This window comes from Neovison vison, chromosome 3 (genome assembly GCF_020171115.1).
Source record: "Neovison vison isolate M4711 chromosome 3, ASM_NN_V1, whole genome shotgun sequence".
In the NCBI taxonomy this organism is placed as follows: Eukaryota; Metazoa; Chordata; class Mammalia; order Carnivora; family Mustelidae; genus Neogale; species Neogale vison.
This window is the reverse complement of record NC_058093.1, coordinates 142,070,090-142,094,142: the sequence shown is the minus strand read 5'-3', so window position 1 is coordinate 142,094,142 and position 24,053 is coordinate 142,070,090. Positions and strand designations below refer to the sequence as shown.

At 39.0% G+C, this 24,053-nt stretch overlaps 1 protein-coding gene across 3 annotated transcripts in view; it reads left to right on the top strand.

The window, feature by feature from the left end:
* Positions 1-24,053, top strand: part of WDR7 (WD repeat domain 7) — a 367,702-nt gene that overhangs the window by 3,784 nt on the left and 339,865 nt on the right. For all 3 annotated transcript variants that reach the window (XM_044242906.1, XM_044242905.1, XM_044242907.1), the window contains exon 2: positions 23,595-23,766. In XM_044242906.1, coding sequence (XP_044098841.1) covers positions 23,608-23,766 — 159 coding nt within the window. In that variant the 5' untranslated portion in view covers positions 23,595-23,607. The remainder of the gene's footprint in view (positions 1-23,594; positions 23,767-24,053) is intronic.

Below are 24,053 nucleotides of genomic sequence, written 5' to 3'. Positions count from 1 at the left end.
CCTCTGCTCAGCAATCAAGCTTTCCATCTCTATAATTGTATCTATATAGGAGTGCTGTATAAATGGAATTAAACAACATATGATTTTTTGAGATTGAGATTCATCCAAATTGTTGTGTGAGATAATTTTTTAGATTCCTCCAAATTGTTGCATAATTTGAGTAGTATTCCACGGTATATGTGTACTGCAGTTTGTGTAACCATTCACAGGGACATTGGGGCTGTTTCTAGTTTTGGCCATTACAAATAAAGGTGCAGTGAACATTCTTGTACAGAGTGTGGGTGTGTATACAAAGTTTCATGTTTTCTGGGATAAATGCCTTGGAAGGTGATTCCTGGATGGTATGATAAGTGTATGTTTAGTTTGTGAAGAAACTGTCAAAATGTTTCGCAGAGTTGCTGCACCATTTTATGTTTCCACCAGCAATGTACTAGAGATTGAGTTTCTTTGCATCCTTGCTAGCATTTGGTATTATCATTGTATTTTTATTTTAGCTGTTTAGATGTGTAGTGATACATCTCATTGTGGTCTTAATTTGTCCCTCCAAATGGCTAGTGATGTTAAGTGTCTGGTAGGGCAAGTTCTCCATTCTTTGCTCATTTTCTTTTTTTCTCTTTTTTCAAGATTTTGTTTGTTTATTTGGGAGAGTGAGAGAGCACAAACACTGGGAACGGTGGGGAGAGAGAGGGAGAAGCAGACTCCCGCTGAGTGGGGAGTCCTATGCGGGGCTCCATCCCAGGTCCCTGGGATCATAACCTGAGCTGAAGGCAGACACCTAACCATCTGAGCCACCTAGGTGCCCCTCTGCCCATTTTCACGGTTGGTTTAGTTATTTGTGGATTTTTACTCTTTTCTATAAATATTTGGAGCTAGAATTTCTAAAACAACACAACTAGAATTTTAATTGAGGACACATTGAATATATAGATTTATTTTGGAAAGAATTGACATCTCTGTAATACTAAATCATCTGATTCAAGAACATTGAATGTTCTCCCATTTATGACTGGCAGAATTTTGTTGTTGTTGTTTAAAAAAAACACTGTGCCTAGGGGCACCTGGGTGGCTCAGTGGGTTAAAGCCTTTGCCTTCTGCTCAGGTCATGATCCCAGGGAAATGGGATCTATCCCCGCATGGGGCTCTCAGCTCAGCAGGGAGCCTGCTTCTCCCTCTCCCTCTGCCTACCTGTGATCTGTCAAATAAATAAATAAAATCTTTAAAAAAAAATACTGTGCCTAGATACTACTTTAAAGTAGATTATTGTAGGTAGAAGACAATGCTACTGATTTCCATACATAGATTTTATCTTTGTTGTGTTCTACTAGAGAGAGATCAAAATGCATAGTATAAATCTGGGAATAATTTTAGTGTTTGTTAGTCCTAGAACTAGGTAGTGCCTTTATTCCTGGTTTATCTGTTACATTTCTCTGTGACACTTGTCTGTTTTATGGGACAGATGATTAAAGTAATTGGTTAGTGAGGTTTGTAGGTTCTGTTCCCATTTTGTCCCCTTCATTGTTGCCCTTTATACAGAGTTCATAGTCTTAGCTATATGCATGCCATTGATCATAGGCAGGACCAACTGAGAGTTTTTCTGTGGCCCAGTGGAATCCTGTCATCAATAAAAGGATACCTTATGTTCCTACTTATAGATACTGTAACTATGATGTCAGCTTAGAATATGAACTCTATTCATGTGGTTCATCTGATTACTTAAAACAACTTTGCTGGTAGAAATTTTTGTTGGAAGTAGAAGCCCGGTATCATGACTGCATCACTTGGAAGGTCCTTGTCCAAGTGGAATTTTTATTTTTTTTCTATTAACATATATACTATATTCATGAAATATTAAATGGTTTAAATAAAATTAGGCATCTTTTCCAAAATGTGTTGGTGATGTTTAATGAACATGTAGCCCCGCCGCCCCCTGCCCTCGCTCATAGTTGCTTGAGTTCGTGGGAATCAGAAAATGATGGAACAGTAAAATGTTAGGGCAGTGGTGAGTAGTTTAGGGCAGAGAAAACTTCTGAAGTGCCAAGGGTTATTTTCTAGGTTAGAATTGAAAATTACAGGAAATACATGGCTTTTTATTTTTATTTTATTTTATTATTATTTTTTAATACATGACTTTTTAAACCACTGTCTTCCATTCAGCTTGGCAACTGTAACTTATGACCTTTCCAACTCACTCAAGGTATTTTACTGGTGTTTTGTCCGTACATATTTCTCTCTGAATGTTGGTCATTAATATATGTCAGTGATAACAGATTGATAAGAGTGTGCCAGTTACCTTCTGTTCTCACATTCAAGTTATTTATTTGGCTGTCTTCCTTAAGGGCTCTTCTCTCTAAACATTACAAATACAAACAAATAACAAAAACCACCATTAGGGGGAGTGAAAAGTTCACACTAATAACATATCACTTTACTTAGTTTAAGAAACAGTTTTGTGACTCATTAACAGGCCTGTGTGAGTGTAACAGGGATTAAAGTAAACCATGTCAGCTAATGAGCTGCATAGGTCCTGTGGTATGTCTGGCTTCGTATGTGTCACAGATAGAATGAAAAAGGCTACAATATAGGAGCAACTTGCAGCTGGCAAAAAACAACTAGTGTGTTAAGGATTTGATTAGGGAGACTTATATTAATTGCTGACATTGTTATAGAAAAAAGGAATTGATAAGCAACTCTTCTTTGCAATCCAAAGTATGTGAGATCAAGATGGATTTTAATTTGTAACTTTTTTAAAAAACCAAAACAAACACACTTTATTCAGTACTTGGATCATTTATTCAACAAATATTTGGGTGCCTGCTAATTTGGGAATTACAGGCACTGGAATTACAGTATAGAGAACAATAAACAAATCATGGAGTTTATGTTATAGTGGGGAAGCCAGATGACAAGCAAAATTTTTGGTATGTTAAAGGATTCTAAGTGCTTTGGAGAAATAAAATAAAATACTGTGGGGATGGTGGATTTTACAGTTTATGTTGGTCAGGGAAGGCCTCCCTGAGAAGATGACATTTGAGCAGAGACCCGAAGAGAGTGAGGGAGTGTATCATGAAGACCTGGGGGTAAGACCCTGAGATAAGACCCTGCCTGATGAATTGAAGAAAACCAAGAAGCAGAGTGGATGAAGAGAAAGCAAGGAGAGAACTGCAGCCTCACTCGTGTGGGATAGGCAGTTGAATAGTTTGGCTTTTACTCAGTGTGACACAGGAAGTCACAGGAGGAATTCTGAGTAGCTTTGTGATATGATGTGATTTTTAAATTTCCCCCCAAGAGTGTCATTTTGCAAGCTGTGTTGAGATGGTGAAGGGGACAGGGTTGGAAATGGGGATGCCAGTTAAGAGACTATTGTATTATCCATGATGGGAGTTGCTGGCAGTTTGAAATGGGGTGGTGGTAGTAAAGGTGTAGAGGAGCCTTTGGATGCTAGATATAGTACTCTTTGAAGGTATTGCCAGTAGAGTTCTCTGATGGATTGGGAGGTGGAATGTGTGTGAGAGAAGAATCAAAGATGATTCTAGGATTTTGGCCTATGAAGCTGTAAAAATGGAGTTGTTATTAAATAAACTAAGATGGTGAAGTTTGGCGGAGGAGCACGTTTGGGGAAGAAGAGCAGGGACTCACTTTTGAACAGGTCAAGTTTGAGAAGCTAATTAGCTCTCTGGAGGAACATACTGAGTAGGAAGCTGGGTAGGTGGGTTTGGAGTCAGAAGAGAGCCCCAAGCTGTAATTGGGAATTGTCAACGTGTAGTTGGTATTTAAGCTTTTGAGGCTTGGTGAAATCCCTGAAGGAGGGAGAAAGGGAAGGAGTGATGCTAGAAAAGGAGTCCAAGGACTAAGCTCTTGGTATGCCAGCATTTAAAGGTCAAAAATGAGGAAAAATGGAGACTAAAGCTAGAGATATATCAGGAAAAGTGTGAAGACTTGGAGGGTGAGAGAAGAAGTGTTTCAAGGAAGAGGAAGTATGAACTATGCCAAATGCTGCTGATGGGTCAGGAGAGATCGGGATTAGGACTTGACATCAGATTTAGTGTTGGAGAGGTCACTGGTGACTTGTCAAGAGCACTTTTGTGACAGGCAGAATACTTTTCTGGAGTCTCTAAGAAGAAGGGTAATGTTAAAAATGAGGGCATTCTGACTTGGAAAGAGGTTCCATATTCCCTTACGGTTTGCAGCTAGTCAACGGAGGAGCTGGATTAGTCCCTCGTCAGTATGACTGTCAAATCTCTGACTTACCCGGCATACTGTCCTGATCCCCAGAATACTGGGAAAGTTCCACTTCCAGTTTGGAAGAGCATATTTGTTTCTACCTGGGTAGTTTAATTTGTGAGGAATGAGAAACTTTGGTGCTTAATATAGCTTTGATGACGAAGTGAGAGAAGGGAAACGTGGAGGAATAATTGGAGACGCAGATGAGATTAGAGGCAAGTGGGTCAAAGTTGATTCTACCAAATGGGGCCTGTTTTACCTAAAATGTAGGGGCTTGATGGGCATAGTTTGCTTTTAGTTTAATCAGTAACTCTTGAAACTGAGGCAGTTTGGTGATAGAGCATAAGTTGAATTCAGACATCCTGATTGCAGCTATAGAAATTTAGAACATGACTCATGTCTCAAAATCTATGAATCATTTAAAAAATTGTGATATATTTTTTGAACAGATAGCTCTACAGTTCTTCAAAACCTGACTCTCGTGCATCAGGGCTGTTTGGCAGTAAGAAGTAAGTGTGGTGTTCTGTTGCCGTCTGCTTGTTACACATGTCCTTTTGAAACAGGATATTGGAACTCCCTTAAAAAAGGAGTCCTTAAGTGTCATGTTCATTGGGAATTGTTTTCTTGCCACTCAAATAATAAAGTATGATCTTGCCAAGCTAGTGACAAGCTTAGTGTTCAGAAGGTTGTGTCCCTCACTGCTCTTTAATCCGGAAACCTTCTGTTCTGAGTAAGCAGCTCGGTAGTTCCTTCAGCACATGTTATGACCTGGCTCTCTCATTGCATTCCAGTAAACAGTCGTTATGACCTGGTTCAGTTTTTTTCAAGTCTTCAACAAATTGGTAACAAAAATGCAGCACAATGAAAATTCATAATCTTTTTTTTTTAAAAAAATATTTTATTTATTTGACAGAGATCACAAGTAGGCAGAGAGGCAGGCAGAGAGAGAGGAGGAAGCAGACTCCCCACAGAGCAGAGAGCCCGATGTGGGACTTGATCCCAGGACCCTGGGATCATGACCTGAGCCGAAGGCAGAGGCTTTAAACCACTGAGCCACCGAGGCGCCCGAAAAATCATAATGTTAATGATCATTTCCCTCATCGCCTTGTATTGTGAATTTGACTTGAAGACACTCTTCTGACAAACGTTGTAGGAATATTCTATGAGAATCTGAGCAAACCTTTACAGACTCTTCTTTCTTTCATTGTAACTGTGGCAAGCTAAGTTCAGCTATTTACTGTATAGTCCCTGTTACTCATGTGCCCCTGAGGAAGGTGGGTAGTGTAGGCCTACTCTTGGTCATGTGTGCCCGTTCTCATGGGAGAGAATTTGAGTTTGTTATTTACAAATCTCAGGGGCCCTGCCTGACGGATAGGAAGTACACGGACTGAGATGTCGTTGAGCCCCTTATGAAAATGCCTGCGTTCATGGGATAGAAATACGTCTTCTGCATTTGAGAGTTTAAAAAGTAATGTCGAGAGATTAACATTGATCTCATACTAGATTTTTCACAGATTATTCTGTTTTATAACTTTTAGAAATCATGTGAGATGTCAGTGTCACGTGGGATCTTGCAGAATAGGGCGGTCTTACCAGGTATCACTCCATAGCTTATTGATGGCTTTTTTTTTTTTTTAAGATTTTATTTATTTATTTGACAGACAGAGAGATCACAAGTAGGCAGAGAGGCAGGCAGAGAGAGAGGGGGAAACAGAGTCCCTGCTGAGCAGAGAGCCCCATGTGGGACTCGATCCCAGAACCCTGAGATCATGACCTGAGCCGAAGGCAGAGGCTTAACCCACTGAGCCACCCAGGTGCCCTGGTTATTGATAGCTTTAAAAGAAGGAAAAAAAAAAAACAGTACAGTGGAAATATCTGGTAGTCAGCATCTTAACCAAGTGGTGTGGGACAATGCGATGTTACATGCCTCCTGTGGTGATGTAGTGTGAAGTGTGTAGCATCACTTATGAAGTATTCTTGCCAGAGATGTTTTACTTGAGCCTAATGAGGACTTTAGATATAAATTCTGCTTTACAGGAAAATAGGAAATAGAAAAACAAGGTAAATGACATCAAAAAAAGATCACACAAATCTAAAATGTGTAACATTTTGTAAGCAATTGATTTTGTTTTGTTTTTTAGAGTTAATGTAAAGTAAGGAGATTGGGAGTGTTCTAGAACTAAAGACTAAAGAACCATAACAGCCAATTCAGTGCATATAACTTGAATATTTACCGGTTTAAAAAAAGCTACAAATGACATTTTTAAACAGTTGAAGTAATTTGCGGACTGGACAGTTAGGTGCTATTAAAGAATTATTATGGTGTTGATAATGGTGATTGTGGTAATACTGTGTTTATGAAGGAGAATGCTCTTTATTTTTGAGCTCTTTATTTTATTTAGTGGTGAATTGTGATGATGTATGTAGGTTATTTTCAAGTGGTTTAGCAACAAAGAGTATGTATATAGGTATATGTATGTATATACATACATACACAAATATTGACACAGGAAATATGATAAATGTTGAGTGATCTTTATACTATTTTTTGAACCTTTTGTACATTTGAAATTTTTCATAATAAAAAATTGGGGAGAGTCAGAAGGGGAAAAGTAAGTTTCATCCTGAGTTTTTTATTAAAAGAATAATCAAATTAAATAGTCCAAATTTAATGAAAAACAGATATAAGATCTTTCCTTGTTCCTTGAATTCTTCTTTGGTTTTCTTTCTTTTCTTTATTTCTCTTTTTAAAAATGTTTTATTTTTATTTGATAGAGAGAGATCACAAGTAGGCAGAGAGGCCGGCAGAGAGAGAGGGAAGAAGCAGGCTCCCTGCCGAGCAGAGAGCCCGATGCGGGGCTCCATCCCAGGACCCTGAGATCATGACCCGAGCCGAAGGCAGAGGCTTTAACCCACTGAGCCACCCAGGCGCCCCTTTATTTCTTTTTTTTTTTTTTAGAGATTTTATTTATTTATTTGTCAGCGAGAGACATCGCAAAAGAGGGAACACAAGCAGGGGCAGTGGGAGAGGGAGAAGCAGGCTTCTGGCCAAACAACGAGCCCAATGAGAGGCTTGATCCCAGGACCCTAGGATTGTGTCCTGAGCCGAAGGCAGATGCTTAATGACTGAGCCATCCAGGTGTCCCTCTTTTTTGGCTTTCTGGGCCTTCATATATCTAGGCAGAAAAACTGAAAAAATAGGAAGAGAATAATTGCGAGAAAACTGAAACAGAAACCAAAGGGAGAGGTTTGGGGATTGGCAATTGTTCAGCCATGTCAAACTAGCAGCCTTACTAATGTCAAAGCATTCTCTTTTCTCAGGTCTCTCCAAGGCCTTGCTTCTCTCTCTGAGTACTGGAGAGTTCTGCCCTGGAGTGTCCTGTTAGAGAAATCGGTAATCTCTTCGTGTAGTGGGAGATCTTGAGATCCTTGGATCTTGTTTGAGGATTGAAACTCAATTACATGAGGACTTTCGTAGCAAGGATGGAAACAGGGAGTCACAAATCACAGGTTTCAAAGTGTTGATTGTGATTAGAATGTCAGAGAGAACTGGATTTACAACCAGAGGCCAGGGACAAAGGAGGGTGTTTTGGACAAAAATGACATGTGAACATGTTTGAAGGATGAAGGCTAATTTAGTAGAAATTAAAATGGTTGACAGGAGGATAATTAAGGGAGTAAGATTCTTGAAAGAGTCCAGAAAGAGTGAGATTTAGCAAAAAAAAAAAAAAAAAAAAAAAAATCTCTTGCTTGGCGCACAGTGAGAGCTTAGTAAAATGCTAGTTATTGTTATTCTGTTTACTTATTCAGGAGATACATACTGACCACTAGTGGAAGTCAGTTACTATTCTAGGTGCTGGTGAGCCGCTGCAAATCCTGCAGAATGCGGTTTGCTTGATTATGATTAAATAACAAAGGTGGTGGGTTTACATAGGTGATCTGGTTTTACCCTTGAGGAACACAGACTGCAGTGGAACATCAAATTTCTAAACAAATAACTACACACAAGGCTAAGTGTTAAGTACCTGTATATAGAACATGTAGTGAAAATATGTTTGCAGAATTAGTGGGGTTTGGGACAGAAAACTCACAGCAGAGAACTAGCATTTGAAAGATTATAGGCTGCGGATAAATTCTTGTTAAACATTTTTTGGAAACTCCATGTGTGCACATATGCATCTTTAAAACAAAACCTGGTGAATCAAATAAAATCATTGTATCTATTTATTTATTAAACTACATTTTGGAGTACAGTGAAGTATCCAAAGGTGGGAGGAAAACCATAAAACTGATGATTTATCTATAAAATTAGTATTAGTTTAGATGCACGTCTGGATGTATACAGATTCATATCTATCCTCCTTTTGGAGCCCACCATGGGAGTGTATTTTACGCACTGCACTGTACTTTTTCTCCCACTGTATATTTTGGAGATTATTTCATATCTCACATTGCAGTGTTCCATGGTAAGGTTCTGTCATAATTTATTTAATCCCTGATTGATGGACATTAAAGTTTTTTTCAATATACCCTTTAAAAATTAGAGAAAATTTTAGATTCATACAAATAGAATAATGTGATGAACCCTCTTGTGCTATAAAGAGCTTTGGCACTTATTTTTGCAGCCTGGGTTCTCTGGTGAGCAGACTTGGAGGTGGAGATTGGCACTAATAAACCTTTTTTAGGGAGGGCTCTTGATATCAGTACCCTGGGAGGGGTGCCTGGGTGGCTGAGTTGGTTACGCTTCCAACTCTTGATTTCGATTCAGGTCCTGGTCTCAGGCTAAGGGCTCAGTGGGGAGTCTGCGTGAGATTTCCGCCTCCCCTAACTGAACCCTGCCCCCAGCTCACACTTGTGCGGGCGCGCTCTCTCTCTCTTTCTCAAAAAAAGGCCAACCAAACACCCCCCCCCCCCAAATGCCCACCAAAACACAGAGTGAGGGGTTTGTGCAGGGGGTGGGGAAGCACAGGAAGCGGGTTCTGCCAAAGAGAGAAGTTGAGTTGTGATGAGTCTCAGTGGAATCTCAGTTGAACTGGAGAGTGAGGGGAATTCTGAAGATAAAAAGACACTTTAGGGCTATCTTGATTTGAGGGGGCCTGGTTTTTATGTCCTTTAGCTGATTAGTCGCTGGATATGGGCTATCCTATGGGAAGGGATGAGAGCTTGGGCAAAGGATCTTCCTTTGGCTAAGGCAGTCCTTAGTGGGGGCAGACAACCCAGGGCTCTCAGCAGCTGGGTTTTAAGTCCTTAACTGCCAAAGGAGGTCTGGATGCAGACCATCCCTCACACTCGTGGTCCTGTTTCATCTTTATCCCTTTCAACATCTCCTCTGCCCCATTTCTCCCTCTCCCCCCATATGCTGCTGAGCTGAGACACATTATTTTATCCACGAATACTAGAGTTCTACTTACCTTTGAGTAATGTGATTTAGAAAAACACATTGATTAACCGGGTTGACTGGACAATGACATTTTCTGGCATATGGAAGTTTGCGGTAAATGAAGATAATACAGACTAGTGAAGAGTAGGGACTCCTGGCTGGCTAAGAAGATAGAGCATGCAACTCTTGATCTCAGGGTTGAGCTCAAGCCTCACGTTGGGCATAGAACCTACTTTAAAAAAAAATAGTGGAGAGTATTTATTGCATTAGGAATCTGGAGATCTGTATATGCCTCTGAGCTCTGAGATCTGTTTGCCATATGATTTTGAGAGAATTGTCGATGGACCTAAATACCCACCAAAATACAAATTGTTAGATGGTCTATGGGCTATAATCTTTCCATTTTTAAATTAGGAAGCCAGTTTATTTATTTATTTATTTATTTGGTCAACTATAAAAGTCTTTCTTTTAAAAAAGCTTAAATGTCAAAAACAAAGCCATGGGAGGTAGACCCATGTTCATCAACTTACAGTGACTTGATTTACTGAGACAGGCAAAGGGTGATTGCATTTTTGCTGCTCTTGTAGAACACTTTCTGTTGAGTTCTCTGCTCCCATTTAATGCAAATATTTTCTGAGTTGTAATTTCTCAGATACGAGATGATGCGTCTCTTCCACTTTTGCCTCATTTATGTTATCACTTCCTTCCTTCCCTTATGCTTCCTCCCTCTTTCCATCTCCATTGACTGTTAGAAAGTAACAGTCAATTACTTTCTATCAAACCCCATGATTTACTATTTTTCTTTATTGTCTTATATTTTCTTTTCCTTTCAAAACTCGTAATTTTAGCTAAGTTTCTTATCTCTGTGCACTCAGGCTAGTTGTAGTAGCATCGTATTTATTTCCCTGTCTGTAGTGTTTTCCTCCATGTTAATCTGAAATTTATACTATGTTGCTGAGTTTTAGCATGTCCCTTCTCTATTTAGAGAACTACTTATAGGTCACTAAGTCTCTTTAGTCTGATCCTTCTCAAGAGTAATGTGAAACCCTGTAATATCTTCTCCCTTCTCAAAACCTATAGTTAGTAAATTCTGGTTAGGTGTAGAATAATTTGTCTCATGTATTAGAATCCAATGTCTTGATGACTTTACTGGGCATCTGTATCATAATAATAGTCCTTTATGTAGAGGACTTTTAGTATTTCAAAATGCTTTTTCTTCTCTCTTGTCCTCATAGTGCCCTTTTATAGAACCTATATCAAAATCTATGTTGCATCTTTATCAACTTGGTGCTCTGAACACCAGATCCTATCTATTGTATCTCTAAACAGCTCTCCTCTTCATCTTACTATTGCTGGTCTCACCACTACTACCTTGCATCATACATTTATTAAAGACCTTCTTTATGCAGACATTATGCCAAGCATTATGTGGTGAATACACAGATGTAGTTCTTGATCTTAGGGAACATGAGCATAAAGAGTAGCAGGGGAGAGTAGTAGTCGTTTGTTCATTAAACACAAAAATGCAGAAATAAGTAATGAGAGATTGTGATAAATTTCAGTATCATCATTTCTTACCAGCAGTAGTGCAGTAGCCCCACTGGTCTTCAAACCCAGAGTTTTATCCCTATCCATTGTATTGCAGCTAGAGTGATCTTTCTGAAAAGCAAATTCAGATTCAAAACACTTTACCTGTTTCCTATTGCTGTCAGGTTAAACTCTACATTCCTTCAGATGGCTGATCAAATCCTTTATGATTTGGTGCAAATTGACCTGTTGTTTCTTGTCTCATCATTTGGCCTTTGTGCTCTGAATGCCAACTCTACTATTTTCTCTGTCGAGAAAGAATTGAGCTTTAGAACATATGATTCCGTAAGCTTCTTCCTGGGTTAATTCCTACTCATTCTCACCATTATTTCTTCCAAGAGTCCTTCCTGGATCCATTAGAGTGTAGGTTAGGATATCTATCTTTTGTGTCTTCATAGCTCTTGAGATTTCTCCTATATCACACTCTGTGGTCATTGTTTGCTTGTATGTGTATAAGCCCCGTTGGATAGTTGAATTGTGTCCATTTTATCTGTTGCTGTAATGCCATGCTATAGGCACAAAATGAAAACTTGGGAAGTGCTGCTTTCAAATGTATACTAATTATTGTTATTAGGAGACTGATTTTAGTTTGAAAGCTGTTTAAGTATCACGTAGGAGTTTGTAGCATTACTTGTAATAAAGTCATGCAGAAGTGAATTGCCATATTTGCAGATAATAGAATTGTGTCTGAAAAGCATATACAGTAGCTCTTTTATGTTATAGCAGAAAGTCGTTGAAAGATCATAACCTTATTAAAAATCCAACTTTATAAAATATGAAATGGCAGTGCTGGAAGAAACCGGTGGCTGTGGAAGCAGAATCTGAAGATGTAGCAAAACCTGTCTTTTTAAAAAATTATTTACTGACCATCTTCCATGTGCTAGGTATTTCACTAGTTGCGTTACACGTACGGTTTCTCTCAATCATTAGGACAGCTTTCTTTCTTTCTTTCTTATTTATTTATTAACATATACGTATTATTAGCCCCAGGGGTACAGGTCTGTGAATCGCCGGGTTTACACACTTCATAGCACCCACCATAGCACATACCCTCCCCAATGTAGGACAGCTTTCTTTTTTTTTTTTTTTTTTAAGATTTTATCTATTTATTTGAGAGAGAGACAGTGAGAGAGAACATGAGGGAGGAGAAGGTCAGAGAGAGAAGCAGACTCCCCGTGGAGCTGGGAGCCCGATGTAGGACTCGATCCCGGGACTCCGGGATCATGACCTGAGCCGAAGGCAGTCGTCCAACCAACTGAGCTACCCAGGCGTCCCTAGGACAGCTTTCTTGAAAGAGGGTATAATTGGGGCACCTAGGTGACTCAGTCGTTAGTAAAGGTCAAGCCCTGCATGGGGCTTTCTGTTCTGCTGGAAGCCTGTTTCTCCCTCTCCCACTCCCTCTGCTTGTGTTCCCTTTTTCACTGTGTCTCTCTCTGTGAAATAAATAAATAAAATCTTAAAAAAAAAAAAAGAGGGTATTATTGTCCATCTTTTACAGATGGGGAAGCTGAGACCCAGAGGGGTAACTTTTTCAAGATTCCACAGAAGAGCCAGGATTTGAATACAGTTCTGATTGTTAAGTTTGTTTGGTTATGATTATTTTTATTGTTGTTGACTGAAGTACAGTTATATTTCTATACAGAATGAGAAATAGAGGAGATTCATTGAAATAGAGAAATACATGAAATTAAAGCAACCACCTGAGATGACTTAGAGGTAGACATTGAGATCCTTGCTCTTTGATTTTTTTGACTTCAAAAGGATTCAAAATTAATTTTGTAAATAAGTCTTAGGGAGAAGCTTTAGAATTGGTATGATCAAAGACTGCATGATTAGTGGCACAGTGAGTGGTAGCATCTAGGATTCCTGATACTGACTGTGAAGCTTGATCTGTTAATTTTATTTAATAACCAATCTCAATTTAATTTTAAGCATGATTTTGTTACAAACATGAATGAAAATTGAGCATTTCTAGTATTCTTCTGCTTCTACAAGAGCAGTGCTCTAACCCCTGAGCTATGGAGCCTTCCCCTTATTCTTCTGCTTCTAGAGGCATCTAGTCTTAGCCCCTGTCTATTTATAATTTGAAAGCTAACATTTTTCTTTGATATATTAGTGGCAAAATATGAATATATTGTACACAATATTTTGGGGAGTTAGATAATTTTCTTCAGAGTTTCTATTAAAGTTATATCATTAATATGACATATCATATTAATAATTTGTTCAATCACTTTTGCTTTGGGCCTTTTCCATGAAAATAGGAATTTTTAAAAATCTCAATCGTATTCCAGGACTTGTTTCATTCCCATTTAATATAAAACTTTTTTGGAACATGTTTAACTCCCTTTATACACTAGACGATAGTGTTGTAAACAAGGAATGGATTATTAGCTAATTAATAGAGCAGTTGAATGATGATGGTTGGAAAACTGCATACTCTGTATTTAAATTCCTCTTAACTCCCCGTGTGGTGCCCATTTTAGAGTGTCTTGGCTTATCTGTTACTCAGTTTGAAGAAATTCAAACTTAAGTTCCTGTGTCCTGCCCAATTATAGGGTTAGGTCCTGGCTAATTTGCCCATTTGTTGTTTTAATCAGTCACTTAGACTCAGTTACCAGGTGGAAGCCTCAGTCAATTCTTCTTGGAGGTATTTGACTGTGATAGTCTAGTATCGTAAGCCAGGGTATCCTTTATTTTGTGTTATCTCATTAGTGCCTTTGGTGGCTTTTCTAAAATTACACCTTACGACCCAGCAATCGCATTACTGGGTATTTACCCGAAAGATACAAATGTAGTGATCCAAAGGGACACATGCACCCAAAGGTTTATAGCAGCAATGTCCACAATAACCAAAGTGTGGAAGAAACTTAGATGTCCATCAGCAATGGATAAAGAAGATGTGGTATATATTTATACAATGGAATACTATGCAGCCATCAGAAAATGAAATCTTGCCATTTGCAATGATGTGGATGGAACTAGAGGGCATTATGCTGAGCGAAATAAGTAAATCAGAAAAAGACAATTATATGATCTCTCTGATATGGGGAATTTGAGAGGCATGGTTGGGGGGTAGTGGGGGGAAGGGAGGGAAAAATGAAACAAGACGGAAGGAGACAAACCATAAGAGACTCTTAATCTCAGGAAACAAACTGAGGGTTACTGGGGTGGAGGGGAGGGATAGGGTGGTTGGGTTATGGACATTGGGGAGGGTATGTGCTGTGGTAAGTGCTGTGAATCATGTAAGATTGATGATTCACAGACAAGTACCCCTGAAACAAATACATTATATGTTAAAAAAAAATGTTTTGAAGCATTTGTATTTTTGATGGACTGAGATTCTAATTTTTTTCCTGTATATATTTCCTTGTATTAAGAGTGTTCGCACATACAGTGCTCATATAATGAACTAAAGATATCTTATCCTGTTCCTTTGATTTCTTCTCTGTTCTTTTATCTAAGCTATATATTCACATGGTATATAGGGTCAGATAGATCTAGAAGACTTTATTACACCAAAAAGCATGAGAGAAAAAAAAATATGTTGAAAACCCAAAGGTTGGGGGGGTAAAAAAAAAACAAAAACAAAAACCCAAATGTCTATAGCCTAGTGATTGAGGATTATGTGAAATTTTAGGTAATTCACAGGCCATCCATTGGTTTGGTTGTAAGTGACAAGTACCATGGAAGGAAAGACTCTCTGTCTCAGTGTAAGGTAATGAATGAGTCTCTAAAATGGCCGAGGTTATTAAATAAATACCAGTGACTAAATTATAGAAAGCATCTTATAGATCATGTTTCTTTATTTTTTCTAAAGATTTATTTATTTATTTTTTAAGATTTTAGTCATTTACTTGACAGACAGAGATCACAAGTAGGCAGAGAGGCAGGCAGAGAGAGAGGAAGGGAAACAGTCTCCCCGCAGAGCAGAGAGCCCGATGTGGGGCTTGATCCCAGGACCCTGGGATCATGACCTGAACTGAAGGCAGAGGCTTTAGCCCACTGAACCACCCAGGTGCCCCAAGATTGATTTATTTATTACAGAGGGAACACGCGCTGTGTGTATGAGAGTGAGGAGAAGGGCAGAGAGGGAGAATCTTCAAGCAGACTTTCCACTGAGTGGGAGCCTGTTGCGGGGCTGGATCCCATGACCTATGAGATCATGACCTGAGCTAACACCAGGAATCAGGTGCTCAGTTAACTGAGCCACCCAGGTGCCCCAAGATCATTTCTTTATAATGATAGTTTCTTCAGTAGATGTTTCAAGAAATTCCCATTAATTATTACACCATAACCAGATTTCTAGGTTTTAAGGAGTTAATACTCATTGTACTGTATCTAGTCAAAAGAAGTACTAAAAATAATATGTCTTTTCTTTGATTCAGAAATTCAAGTTAGAATCTCATAGTCTCTCAAATTTTCATGAATAGAATGTGTTTATTCTGTATGCTAAAGGGAATTGTAAGCTCTTAAGAAAGGTTAGTAGTATCTGTGTTCCAAGAATAATTTGTTTCAATGGAGAACATGTTACTGTACCTTAAAAAAGCTTGTCAAAATTAAAAGTGTTCCTACATTAGGTACATGTTCATTTTAGTGTATATGGCATTAATTTTATTTATATATAAATATGTATTTAATACACATACCTCACAGTGTTTCTTCCTTGTCGCTGGTGAATAGATGTTTGTACTTTAAGGAGAAAATAAATTTTTTTTTGTTCTTTCTTCCATGTAATTCATTTTTTTAAATTTTTATTTAAATACCAGTTAGTTAACATACAGTGTGATTAGTTCTAAGTGTACAGTATAGTGATTCATCATGTCCATACATTACCTGGTAGTCATCACAAGTATACTCCTTAATTCCCATCAGCTATTTTACCCATCTGCCCATCCACCTCTGTCTAGTAACCGTCAGTTTGTTCTCTATTAAACTTTTTATTTTCTAGAAGAAAAGTGTTACTCTCTCAAAAAAGTGATAAATAAGAGTGGTGAAATCTTATCAAGAAGTCGCATGTGGGGACGCCTGGGTGGCTCAGTTGGTTGGACAACTGCCTTCGGCTCAGGTCATGATCCCGGAGTCCTGGGATCGAGTCCTGCATCAGGCTCCCAGCTCCATGGGGAGTCTGCTTCTCTCTCTGACCTTCTCCTCCCTCATGTTCTCTCTCACTGTCTCTCTCTCAAATAAATAAATAAAATCTTTAAAAAAAAAAAAAAAAGAAGTCGCATGTGCTACTTTGACCGTACATTCCTTTAAGAAGTAAGATTCCATTATTTATTTTTTAAAAGGTTTTATTTATTTGAGTGAGAGAGAGAGCAGGGGTGGGGGGGGGGGGACGATGACTCCCACTGAGCGGGAGCCCAACTGAGGGCTCTATCCCAGGACTCTGAAATCATGACCTGAGCTGAAGGCAGACGCTTAACCAGCTGAGCCACCCAGGTGTCCCCAGTAAGATTGCTTTTAGAATACACTTTTGCACTAGTAATATTTCACTGAAACTGGAAGACTCAGTCCTCCTCAGATTGATACATGAATTTGATGCAGCTCTAGGCATAATCATGACTCATCAGGCTTTTCTTTTTTTTTTTTTTTTTTTAAAGATTTTATTTATTTATTTGAGAGAGAGAGACAGTGAGAGAGAGCATGAGCGAGGAGAAGGTCAGAGAGCGAAGCAGACTCCCCATGGAGCTGGGAGCCTGATGTGGGACTCGATCCTGGGACTCCAGGATCATGCCCTGAGCCGAAGGCAGTCGTCCAACCAACTGAGCCACCCAGGCGTCCCTCATCAGGCTTTTCTGCAGACATTTACAAGCTGATCTTTCAATTTGTGTGGAAGTTAAGAGGACCTAGAATATCCAAAGGAATCTTGAAAGTAAGAACTAGCACACTTCAATGCTGAAAGGAAATATTGATGTGTTCTTTGGATGTGGAAATTTCTTGAATTCTCTTATAAATTCAGCAGGACTAGCTAGACACAAAAAGTCTAGTGTAGGGTAAGGAAGTGTTGTAAAGCCTGAGCGCTCTTTATTTTTTGAACTAACCCAGCATCATTAAGGATGTCTCCATGTCTGGCAAGAGAGAGCAGAGCCAGTGTCAAAATGTCTTTGACGGGTCTTCTCTGCCTCCAACTTTTGAACATTCCCCCAAGCCCATTTCTCCACAGTCTGCCCCCAACTTTGACTTAATAACCTCATATCCAGGAAGTTTTAATATCCGAGACCCAGGAGCACAAGTTTACTTCTCCACATGAGTCTTATAGGTAGGACTTTGTCTCCGCCCCCGCCCCACTGGCCCAGCCATAATCTGAAACTGTATGTACCTGGTTTTTCTCAATACCATCTTCCGTTTGACCACTAAGCCCTTTTGATTATTATTTACTTAGAAGTTGTTTCTGTTTATTCTGTATTTGATTGGAACCACCCTAATCCCAGCAGTAAGACATCCATAGCAGCTACTGATTCTGAGTCCCACTACACTTTCATGTTTCATTTCAGGTATTCTTTGTGATTATTTACCTTCTAAATATTTCACTTAACAGGCACTTTCTAGGGGCGTCTGGGTGGCTCAGTCAGTTAAGCGTCTGCCTTCGGCTCAGGTCATGATCTCAGGGTCCTGGGATGGAGCCCTGCATCAGGGTCCCTGCTCAGTGGGGAGCATTCTTCTCTCACTGACACTCCCAGTGCTTGGGCTCTCTCGCTCTCTCTCTCAAATAAATAATAAAATCTAAAACAAAACAAAACAAAAAACCAAACGTCCCCAAACAGGTACTTTATGGTTAGATCTTTTTTTTTTTTTTTTAAAGATTTTATTTATTTATTTGACAGAAAGATCTCAAGTAGGCAGAGGCAGGCAGAGAGAGAGGGGGGAGCAGAGAGCTGATTAGAGAGCCTGATGGGGGCCTTGATCCCAGGACCCTGAGCTCATGATCTCAGCCAAAGGCAGAGGCTTAACCCACTGAACCACCCAGGCACCCCTATTTAGATCTTTTAGTATACCAGCCGAGAAATAACACTGGGCATAATTTAAGGACCTTTGACAAGGGTATGTTTTATACACACACACACACACACACACACACACACACATATCCATATATATATATAGGTTAGGACAGGTTAGTTTTTACTGTCTAATTTTCATTGAAATATAGCAGTGAATTTTGGAGTCTGGTTCCCGCTGCCCCCGTCCCCAATGTAAGACAGAAGATGGTAACTCCTTACCTTTGTTAGACAGAATTTCTTACTTTTTCCTCAGATATGCAGTTAACTAGCTGATGTAGTATCTCCTGGAAAAGACATAGTGAAATTCTTATTTTTTATTTCCTGAGGGATAATTGCTTTTTGGATAATTAATTAGTTTTAGGTTATGTTGTTCTTCTTTTTTTTTTTCAAAGATTTTATTATTTGAGAGAGAGAGAGAACACGCACACACGCACGTGGGCCTGGGGGCAGGCAGAGGGAGAGGGAGAAACAAACTCCCTGCCGAGCAGGGAGCCTGACGTGGGGCTCCCATCTCAGGGTCCCAGGATCATGACCTGAGCCAAAGGCAGATGCTTAGCTGACTGACCACCCAGACGCCCCAGGTTATATTCTTTAAAAGGATATATTCCTGTTGTGGGTTGAGGTGTGCTCCCCTAAAATTCATATGTTGAAATTCTAACTTCCAGTACCTCAGAATGTGACCTGATTTGGACATAGGTAGGGTTTTAATGGAGGTCATCAAGCTAAAATGAGATTATCAAGATGGGTCCTAATCCAGTATAACTGATGTCCTTATTAAAAGGGGGGAAATTTGGAGACAGATGAGCAGAGACAGATGTGCCCACAGGGAGAATGCCATACGAGCATGGAGATGGCCTTCTACAAGCAAGGAGAAGGGCCTGGAGTAGATTCTTCCCTTCACAGTGAACCCTGCCTAATCTGATTTCAGATTTGAAGCCTCAAGAACTGTGAGACAATACATTCTGTTGTTAAAGCTATTCAGTTTGTGGTCGTGTCAACCTTAGGAAACTAATACAGTTCTCTATGAAAATCCTTCATTGCCCTTAATGAGAATTCCTCTCAGATTCTTGTTGACTTGTTGACTGGGGGGATGTGGGGTATTTGTTTTTCTTCTAAATCTTCATAATTATTTTAGTTTCTGGAAAATTTGAGTTAGAGATTGATATGTTTTCTAATGATATATGCCTTTGTCATATTACGGATGATTACTTTCACTTGTTTTAGGGGCTATGAAATGCATTATTCTTCTAGGTTTCCTTGAGTTGCCTATTCACTCAAATACCTGAATGCTCTTTCCTTTTGCATCAGAGCAGGCCCATCTCCCCATAGCACACATATTCCTTAGTCCTGAATCCCTATATTGGATTTTCTTTAAGCAAAACAATATGCACTGAATATGTCTCCTCAAATATAGAGAAATGGTGTTCTTTCCAGATCCTACCATATTGTCTTCAGTGCTGTGAGCTTATTTAATTGAGAGAAATCTTTGGGTGATATAATTTAATACTGAATGTTTTCAACATGGAAAAATGAACTTCTTCCAGATTCCCTTTTTGAGAAAGTCGTTGTTGGGTATGTTTTTCAGCCAGGAAACGTGCTGTACCTGTTTTATTAAGATTGGTTCAGTGCTTTGTTTCATTTTCTGATATCAAATAGAAATACACAAAAAAAGAAATGGAAATAATTGTGTTGTGGTAGCCTATGAAATGGTGGACACGATATATATATATAAGGTTATATTAATAGGAAGTGAACTTGAAATTTTTTCCTTAAGTACATCCCTTTTACTAGTAGCAAAAAGTGAAGTTTTGGGGGATGCAAAGTGATGAAAGTAATGTATTCTAATAAAAAATAAAAGATTTAAGTAATATAGATTTTTAGAGTTTTTACTTGCCTCATTTTCTTTCCAGTGAGTTTTTTTTTCCCCCACACTAATACCTCCAATTCTAGTAGAACACCTCAGCATTTATTCTCCTCCCCCACCCCCCCAATATTTTTAACCTTCCGCTCTGGCAGTATTCTTCAGGGATTTTTCTTGTAAAAGGTAACAGAGAAAATGGCATGGTAGAGAGAGAGTGTAAGTGCATGAGGAAGGAAGGGGCAGAGGGAGAGGGAGAGAGAGAATTTTAAGCAGGTTCCACGGCTGAGCCCAATGCAGGGCTTAATCCCAGGACCCTGAGATCATGACCTGAGCTGAAATGAAGAGTGGATGCTTTATGAAAAAGAGCTCCACATCACTCAGCATCCGGGAAATACAAATCAAAACCACAATGAGATACCACCTCACACCAGTCAGAATGGCTAAAATTAACAAGTCAGGAAATGACAGGTGCTGGCGAGGATGCGGAGAAAAGGGGAACCCTCCTACACTGTTCGTGGGAATGCAAGCTAGTGCAGCAACTCTGGAAAACAGCATGGAGGTTCCTCAAAAAGTTGAAAATAGAGCTACGCAATGAACCAGCAATTGCGCTCCTGGGTATTTACCCTAAAGATACAAACGTAGTGATCCGAAGGGGCACGTGCACCTGAATATTTATAGCAGCAATGTCCACAATAGCCCAACTATGGAAAGAACCTAGATGTCCATCAACATCAACAGATGAATGAATAAAGAAGATGTGGTAAGTATGTATGTATGTATGTGTGTGTATATACATATATACACATATACACACACAATGGAATACTGTGAAGCCATCAGAAGAAATGAAATCTTTACATTTGCCGTGACGTGGATGGAACTAGAGGGTATTATGCTTAGCAAAATAAATCAATCAGAGAAAGAAAGACAATTATCATATGATCTCCCTGATAAGAGGAATTTGAGAGACAATGTTGGGGGTTTGGGGGGTAGGGAAGGAAAAATGAAACAAGATGGGATCAGGAGGAAGATAAACCATAGCAGACTCTCAATCTCACAAAACAAACTGAAGGTTGCCAGGCGGAGGGGCTAGGGAGAGGGTGGTGGGGTTATGGATATTGGGGAGGGTATGTGCTATGATGAGTGCTGTGAAGTGTGTAAGCCTGACAAGTCACAGACCTGTACTCCTGGGGCTAATAATACATTATATGTCAATAAAAATAAATAAATAAATAAATAAATAAATAATTAAAAAAACCCAAAAGCCTGGGATGCTTAACTGTCTGAGTTGCTTGGGCACCTCACCCAGTGACTATTCTTTAATAGCGACTTTAGTTTTTTTTTTTTTTTTTTTCAATTTATTTATTTTCAGAAAAAACAGTATTCATTATTTTTTCACCACACCCAGTGCTCCATGCAATCCGTGCCCTCTATAATACCCACCACCTGGTACCCCAGCCTCCCACCCCCCCGCCACTTCAGACCCCTCAGATTGTTTTTCAGAGTCCATAGTCTCTCGTGGTTCACCTCCCCTTCCAATTTACCCCTACTCCCTTCTCCTCTCTAACACCCCTTGTTCTCCATGCTATTTGTTATGCTCCACAAATAAGTGAAACCATATGATAATTGACTCTCTCTGCTTGACTTATTTCACTCAGCATAATCTCTTCCAGTCCCGTCCATGTTGCTACAAAAGTTGGGTATTCATCCTTTCTGATGGAGGCATAATACTCCATAGTGTATATGGACCACATCTTCCTTATCCATTCATCCGTTGTAGGGCATCTTGGTTCTTTCCATAGTTTGGCGACTGTGGCCATTGCTGCTATAAACATTGGGGTACAGATGGCCCTTCTTTTCACGACATCTGTATCTTTGGGGTAAATACCCAGGAGTGCAATTGCAGGGTCATAGGGAAGCTCTATTTTTAATTTCTTGAGAAATCTCCACACTGTTCTCCAAAGAGGCTGCACCAACTTGCATTCCCACCAACAGTGTAAGAGGGTTCCCCTTTCTCCACATCCTCTCCAACACATGTTGTTTCCTGTTTTGTTAATTTTGGCCATTCTAACTGGTGTAAGGTGATATCTCAATGTGGTTTTAATTTGAATCTCCCTGAGGGCTAATGATGATGAACATTTTTTCATGTGTCTGATAGCCATTTGTATGTCTTGATTGGAGAAGTGTCTTTTCATATCTTCTGCCCATTTTTTGATATGTTTGCCTGTTACGTGTGTGTTGAGTTTGAGGAGTTCATTATAGGTCCTGGATATCAACCTTTTGTCTGTACTGTCATTTGCAAATATCTTCTCCCATTCCGTGGGTTGCCTCTTTGTTTTTTTGACTGTTTCCTTTGCTGTGCAGAAGCTTTTGATTTTGATGAACCCAAAAGCCTGGGATGCTTAACTGTCTGAACTGCTCGGGCACCTCACCCAGTGACTATTCTTTAATAGCGACTTTAGTTTTAGTTTTTATTTATTTTTTTCTTTTTTAAGTGAGGTAGTAGTTTCAAGAAGTCTTGTTGGAAGCAGCTAACAATAAGATCATGGCTATCAAACTAGTTTTCTTCACAGAAAATGGTTATTCCTTTAAGTATTTCTGAAAATTTCATGGAACCGTCTTAGCATTCTAAAAGGTGTATGATTATACATACATCATTTGTTGTCACTTAAAAATTTGGGGCAGAAAAAATCACTACAGTGACCACTTCTGATTGACCATTTGTCAAGCCCTATAGGTGACCCCCTAGTGTCTCATAGGATCTGGCAGTCTTTTGTGGAGCCCTATTTGATTATTCCATTCTTCATTTCTCTCTAACTTCCCTTAACTAGTATTTAGTTTTTAGCCATACAGTTTATAACACTTAAATCTGGTTGTTTCACCAACTAGATCTAGATTTGTCATATGAAGAATAATTCCTTGTATTTGTGCTCTCCTGTACTCCCATATACACTTAAAGAGAAATCCTTTTCCCTGAAGTTTCAGAATTTACAGTAAAAGACATTGATGATCTTGAGACATAATAAGTTTGTAGTAAATATAGTTGATTGAGTTTTCCACTGAACATCCTCTTTAATGTTTAGCACACTGTGAAACAACACTGAGTTTTTCTTAGACATTGGCATCTATTACTGGTTTGGAGACCTAACAAATTTCTAGACCTTATATGTCACTGGTAGCATAGCAGAGTGAATAAGATCTTAGGTTTCGAAGTCAGGCCTCCTGGCTTTTGATTTGGGCTCCATTACTTTGCTTTTCACCTTCTGACTCTTTCAGACTCAGTGTCTCTATCTGTGAAAGAGGCATGACCATAGTACTTGCTGCATGATTTATTGTAAAATCTTAACTAAGATTTTAATTAGATTTGTATATATATATAAAATGAAATTTTATGTATTTTCATAGAGGTGTATCATATATATATATATATCATATATATTCAGGAGAATTTTTGGCACTTAGGACGCTCAACTTGGATTCATAATGCAAATGTATGTTTTAGAAGGAATTATTGTAATATTTGACGTTATTCTTTTTCCAGGTTTGAAAACACAATGGCAGGAAACAGCCTTGTCCTACCCATCGTTCTTTGGGGTCGCAAAGCACCAACACATTGCATCTCAGCAGTACTTTTAACAGATGACGGGACCACAATTGTAACTGGATGCCATGACGGACAAATATGTCTCTGGGATCTTTCGATAGAATTAGAAGTGAGTATTTGAAATGCCTATTGTATGTTTTAGACACAAGGAGCTTCTTAAGAGAAAACAATAGTCCCAGAGTAATACTTGCCCTCGTAATATATTTTCTGTGAAATATGTTTTGATTCAAATTGCTTTTATGCAGGTTGATAATTTGTAGTATTCATCAGAATTGACTTCTGCTGGTTTTTGGTTATTTTCAGTTGTTATATTTACCCTAAGTGGCTTAATATGTTATATTTAAAACTTTTCAAAAGGTGTTTATCCAAATACTGAAGCAAGCTTCCAAAAAAGAA